A 7,889-nucleotide genomic window follows, 5' to 3' on the forward strand; every position below is an offset into this window, starting at 1 on the left:
TGATGAAGTTTAGTTTGACGTTCAGTCCAACAACAAACAGTTGAGGACAGAAATACTGGCTACGGTTTCCTGGAACTGCCAGTTCCTGTTTGTCTCTGCGTCACCACCGGCTGCGAGAAACACAAACATTCAAATTTCAAGCAAATTCATTTGGGACATGCTGGAGATGTTTCCAGATGGGTGTCTGGTCTCAAAGACTGTTTGATAGGAGCTTTTATGCTCTCCATGCTGGGTTCTATAAAGACGGTTGGAGATCATTGCCATTTATTTGCTTTTTTATACAAACAACATATTTTAAAGCAACGTCATTTTACATAGAGTGTTTGGTAATTAATTTGACGTGCCACACAGCATACCTACTATTCATGTTTTTCCACAAGTTTATTTTTTTAACCTATTAAAACATAACACACAGTGGCTGCAGGTGAATTTTTCTAGCAGAAATTGAAAGATATACGACCAAGATATTAGAGAAAGAGTAAAGATAAAATTATCTAGGTCTGCATCTGAACACATCAACATTTTTTGTATTTTTCAGCACAGATCTGAAGGAATTGAATGACTGATTTCCCACATATGCTCCTCCTCTACTCAGCTTTCCAGGTTTATTGAATCACATTTCAATTTCTGAAACATCCATGGTGAAAAAAAGTTGAACATGACAATCAGGATGGAAAAAATCTAGAAGACGAAAGAGGTAAAGCCATAAAAAACAACCATAGAAAAGATCTGAATTTGTAGTGTCACAGAAGAAAATTATAGCCAAATAGGTGACTCTTTTGTAATTGGATGCTCATATTTAGAAGAGAATGATGTGTAAACTGATCAGAAATGGACAGTAAAGAATGACATTTTCTACTCTGCATGTTTCAAAGTTCAAATGTTTCTACCCAACTAATCTGGAAATATGTTGCTAAAGCAAAAGAGGTGACAGTTTTCACGCTCAAGAATATTTTCAGAGTAAACTCTGGAATGTCATTCCTGACATGGAGTTTAGCTGAAAAAGTAAGAATTCATCTTCCAAGTGTATTTAGGACTTCTAGGAAAATTTACAAGTGGAACTAATATAAAAAAAGCAAGACCTGAAGAAGTAATGAGAACTTATGCAGGTGAGCATTTGTCTGGGACAAACGGATGAAAAGTCACAAAATGAAACAACACACTGAAGCACACAATCCTCATTACAATAAGGAAGGACGTAACCATTTTGACTCCGCCCCTTTATTTTAAAATTTGATGTTCTGATTATAGTGTCATCCAGTTAAAATAATGGAATTAATTTATTAATAATCAGTTTTATTTAACAGCTGCTTTTAGAAACTACATAGTTAACAATAAATCACTAAAAATATAAATTTTAAACTCTATATTTCTGTACACAAAGGTGAGAAAAGTCTTGTGTAAAAAACTGCAGGGATGAACAGGAAGTTATAAAATTGTTGACAATAATTTCTCATTCTGCTTTCTCATTCACGCTCATGGCGAACTGACCACGCCCTCACAGCAGGATGACGGCGCATTCCCACTGACTGACTCCGCCCTCACAGGATTCTGGCTCCGCCCTCACGGCATAAAGCTTCATCTGTATGTGGACAGCGGCTAGTTAGCTAACAGCATCGACCGAAACCTGAAGAGGGGCAATTATATCAGGCCGGGGTTATCCACCTGGCGTTCGCAATTAGTCAATTCCCGAGGGGACACGGATATTTCAGAACCGAACCAAAAGAAAGGAGTTCCTGAGGAACGTAGCCAGTTTTCGTGAAGTCTTGGCCGCATACGTAGTTTTAACCTGCTATCATATCAGCTAGCTTAAGCAGACAGGCCGTGGAGCTGAGCCAGCGTGAATTATCTAATCGAAGCGGTCATCCTGGAACATCACAGCCCGCCTTTGTGCTCACTTTCTGTATCAACAATACGAAAACCCCAAACACGGAGGGAGGATGGCCCTTAAAAGGATCCACAAGGTAAGAGAACGGCGGAACTGCGTGCTAACGGTGTTAGCTTTCCATGCTAGCCTCCCTAACTATTCTCCGTCAAGGCTAACGAGGAAGTGTCGCTTCGAGGTTCAGGTGTGGAGCTCTGCTCGGCTTGATGGCGGTTATAGTTTTCAGTCCAGATACTTGTGTGTCAGAAATGTGTTACAACCGGCTGACGCGCAGCTCGCCAGCCAGCCAGCTATCATTAAATCATTAGCAGTTTCGATTTTCGACCTAACCTCTCTGTTGGGGCTGACGTCTGTCAGGGCCGACCGGTCTCGGTCGTTGTTTTTGCGTTCGGTTCTCCGTGATTCACACCTGACCAAGCCGGCCAGGGCCCACGTCACGATTAGCCTCGTCGCGCGTGTGCGCGCCCGGCTGAGTTAACTCCGGCCCGGATGGGAACCGGGCAGCCCCGGAAACCGGCAGGCCGCCCGCAACTTGCCGGTGTCTGGAAGCCTCTATGAGGAAAGGCCGGGGTGGGGCCCGGCTCATCCGCTCCAAAATAGACGGTCACCTAAAAATAAACATTATATGGACGGGCTGTATGTTTGCTGTGGATATAAAAACTGGGCTGTGCGGGCCCGTCCGGGGGAGGGGGTATGGGGGTAACCTTAACCAGGGAGGACGTTGTTCCTCACATACTCGGTGTTTGGAGATGTTGACGTTCGTCAGACTCTAGTATCTTCATGACTGACTGAAGCTCCTCTCCTGACAGGAACTGAATGACCTGGCTCGTGACCCCCCAGCTCAGTGCTCTGCTGGCCCGGTGGGAGATGACAGTAAGTGATCCGAACACACTGATGTAAATCTGAAAACCACATATGTTAGTGGATGCCGTGAACAGGAAACAGCGTTCCTGGCAGGCTGTGACAGTCACAGTGACCTGTAAGCTTCTTTATAATGCTTCATTTTTGTCCTTGCAGTGTTTCACTGGCAGGCTACCATCATGGGACCTGTGAGTACATTTTGACCTTCCCGTCATGTTATGGTGGTGGGGGGGGGGGTCTCACTTTCTTCATATAACGGCAAATGTTTATGCTTGGATCTGTCAGTCCTTAACTCGGTTTAAACTTCTCCTTGCAGAGTGACAGTCCATATCAGGGAGGTGTTTTCTTCCTGACAATTCATTTTCCAACAGACTACCCCTTCAAACCCCCAAAGGTGAGCTGCTATGACGGGTGTCTTCTGTGCGTTTCCATAGTAATGAGTTAAGACAGGATGTGGTGCTGCCTTTTGATTTAGACAAAGCGTTTGATTTCGGAACAAAGTGAAACTGTAATTCTTTTTTTTTCCTGTTTACATCATCTGCCGGTCCAGCCTGTTCTGTCGCAGGATCTGCGTTGCATAACTCAGATTTTTGTTGCGTCTCTCCCTCAGGTGGCATTCACAACAAGAATTTACCACCCAAATATTAACAGTAATGGCAGTATCTGTCTGGATATTCTCAGATCACAGTGGTCTCCTGCACTTACTATTTCTAAAGGTAGGAAGCTGTAGTTTGACGTTTAATAATTAACTAATGTCTTTTAATGTTGTGGAAGAAGTTTGCCTTCCGATGTCAAACTGAGTTTCCGTAAACTTTTCTCTTGTAGTTCTTCTCTCCATTTGCTCACTCCTATGTGACCCAAACCCCGATGACCCATTAGTGCCAGAGATTGCACGGATCTACAAAACAGATGGTCAGAAGTGAGTAAAAGCCGTCCTTTTGCATGTGACAAGACCCTGATCCCACCTTTTTTGGTTGATCCATGTGCGTGGATTTCACTTTGTTAGGTACAATAAACTAGCTCAGGAGTGGACGGCAAAGTATGCCATGCTGTAGGGTAAGCCTAGTGCTGCATCTTGACTGGTATCTCTTTCTCACCTTGGCAAAGATCTAACTGTTGCACTAATCTGTGTGCACACAACCAGTGTACTCGGTCAGATTCAGTCTCCCTTTTGTACCCCAGCTTCAGATTTGATCTGATTTTCTTCAGACGTTCTGAATGTGACGAGTTTGACGGGAAATGAACTGTATGCATGACAGTGAAAAAGTGGTTCAATTTGACGTGTCCTGCTAAGTAGCTTTTGGGGTCAGGCACAAATGTGTCTGGTGTGGTTAAAGTCCCACTTTGATCATCTTTTGATCTATTTTCAAAGCATTCTCACTGGTCTTTTAAATATGACTATTGCTAATGCAGAGCAACCCCCCCCCCCCCCATTACTGAGAGCTCCCCGTTTACGTGTTCTCCCCCTAGCTTAAAGTCCCTCACAGCCCCAAGCTAACATTAGCAGTGCAACAAAAATGTTGAGCAATATTGAAGCTATCTAGTGGTACAGTTTTTAGCCAGATGCCAGCTCAGACGAGGAAACAGGTTTTTTTAATCCTGTCTTTATTCACAAGGTTTGAATAGCTTAATTTATGTAATGTCCTCCATCAGAAAACCTCCGATAGAACGTATTAAAAACACTATTTTCAGTGGAGTGGGTCTTAAAAGTTCAGCACATCCAGGTTGAAGGTCTGCTAGTAAACATGTCTACTAATCAAGGTATGAGTTTCCGCTTTTTGTATCTTGTGGCGCTGCCTGAATGCGAACCGCATTGCTTAAGGTTGTAGCTGCTGTTGTGGCTCCTCCCACTACGCCTTCTCACCCTACAAAGTTATGTAAAGAAGTTGGATTGAAAATGCAGCCCCCCCCCCTCTAAAATCTGTTTTTATCCCTCTACAGATACACCAAAATGGCAAAAGAATGGACACAAAAGTACGCAATGTGACGGCGTTCATCGGAAGCTGCTGAAACTGTTCGTTTAAGATTAAAGTTTGGGTTTTTCTTTTTCACTTTTTGTTTTTATTAATCACCACTTGACCCCCCCCCCCCCCCCCCATCATTTTCTTTGTTTTCCTGACTATGAGAACGACAGCGTTTTCTCTCTAGCCCCCCCAACCCAAACTCAAGTATCATTGCAGTTTTTGGAGAAAAGAAATCAGCTTTTTGGTCTGAGGATGCTCAGAGCCTTATTGTTATTGACTCGTCACCTGTCTATCCATGTAGCTGGTCTGACAGACACTCCCCCTTTGAAGAAAAGCTTTGTTTTGGCAACCCTCTAACGGCAGGGCTGGAAAATCTTTGACCCCGCCCCCTACTGGTCACATAAGGAAGTGTAGCAAAATTGCAGCTTTGAGCTAGAAGCAGTTTCCTGTGTTGACGATAAAGACTGGGGTGAAGTGCAGTTTACATCCATCATGATTCCCCTCTGAAGCTTTCAACGTTATTTTTTAATTTTAAACACCGTCTCCTCGTAGCCCAAAATAATTCAGCCAAGGTGAAAGTCGATACTTGATCCTTCCCTGTTACTTTTTGATTATCCCTCAATAAAGATACTTCAACTATAACTGCTTTTTCTCTCTTTTGTTTTATATTTTTCATTGATTTTTAAATACAATTTTATTAAAGCTGTTTGGAAAAGCAGCGGTGACTAATGTTTGGAAAATTAAATTCTATCCCCATTTTTTAATGTTGTATTTCTAAGTTATGTGATGTTTAGTTGGTGGGGTGGATGATCGACATTGATTTGTTTTTAAAACCTGGAGAAGCCTGCAGAGCTTAATGGAAGGCTTCTTTAACATGACGCCATGTTAGTAGGGCTGAATTTCACCAATAATTTCCAAAATTGATTCAGGCTTGATGTTATTCACAATGCTTTCAATCCACTCATTCAATTTTGAATTTTACTTTATTAAAAATTTGTATAGAAATACATGCATCTATATACTCATTCTGAAAGTTAACATACTGTAAAATGTATTTGTGAAATTAAAAACCAATGAGATTGTTAAAGCCATGTATCGTTACATGGTTTCTCAAACAGAAGCTCCAACAAAAATATGCCAATCAATCCTGTAAAGTCTCTAAACTGGCTCATTTTGCAAAAAGAAATGTTCTCCTGGATGGTGTTTCAGTTTGACCACTAGGTGGAGCTCATGCTATAGAATTACATTTTATTCCAGTAGATTGTGCCAAAAACGGTGCTTTGGACCACAAATGGTAACTTAAAAAAAAGTTTCCAAAGAGTTCAAAAATTCATGCTGGTGAGTAAACAGCTGCTCATCCAGTCAGCAATGTCTGTTTAGGTCGACCAAGCGTTAGCATTAGCTGTCTTATGGGAAATTCCATTATATGTTAGCATCAAGCTAGCAGACTTTGGCTTGGGTCCTGTCATACATCACAGTAAAAGGAAAGGAATAAAAGATGGAGCTTTGCCTTTATGGATCGATTATTGATCTACTAAGCTTGGATCGATTTGATCAACCCAAGCATATGTTGGTATCATTTATATTTGACAAACCTTTGTAGAACCACCTGGTTTGTGCGGACTACTACCTGTACTAGTACTACAAGAGCTAAGCTCAGAGTTAAGTTCTGCAGGAACGCCTCAGGCTCACTGGATTCAAAAATTCATAGAAATGTTATAGAAATATTGAATAAAACATCAATTAAAAATGAGTCATGGAGACGTTCATTAGTACAACAAAAGAAAGAATTCAATGTGGTCAGTAACGTATTCTGCAAGTTGGCCCTTTATTTTGATTTTTTTACTTTTCCTGTCCAACAGCTGAGCAAGCAGATCAGAGCTGAAGTTCTCTCGTGTTTGACAGATTTTACTGTTACAATGGGGGTTTATGTATCTTCAGACAGTGTATATTTGTATAAACCCCTTTTGTAATTGAGGCTAAGCTTTATTTATGATAATTATAGTTGTATGCATTCCTTGTTGGACTGTATGGAAGAAAGGAAGAGATAGAGTTGGATGTTAGAGTTGGGGGGGATAAGAGGTTAGAATGGGGGGGGGGCAGTCGATGATACAAAGTGAAAACATAACAATGTCTTAAGTAATCTGCATGACTTGGTTCTCACATCAACAAATAGCCTGCACACAACTATTTACAGGTTGGAAGTATATTCATACATTCATAATGGAAGATTTTTCTCACAGCTACACACAAGATTTGCATTACCAATATTCTTCAAGATGGGTTTTAAAACCATACCCATGCACATATTTATGCAAAAGTGAATAAGCAGGTGAGTTAAATTAATGTGTGCTTCTAAGAGTGTACCTTCTTCACACTGAATGCTCCAGGCAGGAGGCCCGGCACCCCACACCCCAGAGCCAGGGGCAGACAGCTCGGCAACTCGGCCGATCCAGGCATCCAAGAGCCCCTCCGCCAGAAAAAAGCCCGGAAGCAACCACCCTCCTGCGCACCGGCCCCCACCACAGAGACGGAGGCCAAGGAGGAGCCTCCCGAGGAGCAGGAGGAACAGAGAGCACTCAGAGCTGGAGCCCCCGCCCAGGCAGGGACCCGCCCCACCCCAAGGCGCCCTGGGCCGCTCGAGACCTACCCCGGCGCCTAGGCAGGAGGCACACCACCGGTGGTTGGCCCTTTATAAATCTGAGGAGGTCTGTTCATCATAGGTACGCTTAAACTGTCAGAGAAAAATTGTAAAAAAAAAAAATCCAGAAAATCACATTGATTTTTACATAAGTAATTAGTATCGTGGTTGCACGCAAGCCTTTCCTACAAACAACATAAATTATGTTCCTCACAGACATGTGTGTTCTTTAAGAAGTTCTATATTCTCCACGTTTCCTGTATTAATGGTTCCTATTGAACAGGTGAGCTGTATAAACGACACTTATCCATACCCTTAAACAGTCAAGACTGCAACCTCTCTCCCAATACCAACGACGTCTAAGGGACGTCTAAGGACACCGGGGACAAGATTGTTCACCTGAACAAGACTGGAATGAACCCACTTGACGAGAAGAGATCAACTGTTAATCAACTGAAAATCTAGAGAACGGTGAGGGAAACTGCCAAAAACTACACGGAACTGGTCAATGATCTAAAGAGAGCTGGAACCCCAGGAC

At 42.5% G+C, this 7,889-nt stretch overlaps 1 protein-coding gene across 2 annotated transcripts; it reads left to right on the plus strand.

Moving 5' to 3' along the window:
- Positions 1–1,550: 1,550 nt before the first annotated feature.
- On the plus strand, positions 1,551–5,352 carry LOC101158902 (ubiquitin-conjugating enzyme E2 D2). Of its 2 annotated transcripts, XM_011490782.2 has the most exons (8): positions 1,551–1,964; positions 2,695–2,758; positions 2,903–2,934; positions 3,063–3,140; positions 3,357–3,462; positions 3,572–3,665; positions 3,753–3,802; positions 4,688–5,352. In XM_011490782.2, the coding sequence occupies exons 1-7, from the start codon at positions 1,941–1,943 to the stop codon at positions 3,799–3,801; spliced, it is 447 nt and encodes a 148-aa protein (XP_011489084.1). In that variant the 5' UTR covers positions 1,551–1,940; the 3' UTR covers position 3,802; positions 4,688–5,352. The 2 variants fall into 2 exon arrangements, with proteins under 2 accessions (XP_011489084.1, XP_004082832.1); XM_004082784.3 differs by lacking the exon at positions 3,753–3,802.
- The last annotated feature ends 2,537 nt before the right edge of the window (positions 5,353–7,889 follow it).

Source organism: Oryzias latipes, chromosome 22, assembly GCF_002234675.1.
Source record: "Oryzias latipes chromosome 22, ASM223467v1".
NCBI classification, from domain to species: Eukaryota; Metazoa; Chordata; class Actinopteri; order Beloniformes; family Adrianichthyidae; genus Oryzias; species Oryzias latipes.

Bases quoted from the DNA above. Each gene is read 5' to 3' on its own strand.
- LOC101158902 (XM_011490782.2), top strand. From the start codon at position 1,941: ATGGCCCTTAAAAGGATCCACAAG. The intron at 1,965-2,694 runs GTAAGAGAACGG...CTCTCCTGACAG, and splicing joins CCCTTAAAAGGATCCACAAG to GAACTGAATGACCTGGCTCG. The intron at 3,666-3,752 runs GTGAGTAAAAGC...TCACTTTGTTAG, and splicing joins TACAAAACAGATGGTCAGAA to GTACAATAAACTAGCTCAGG.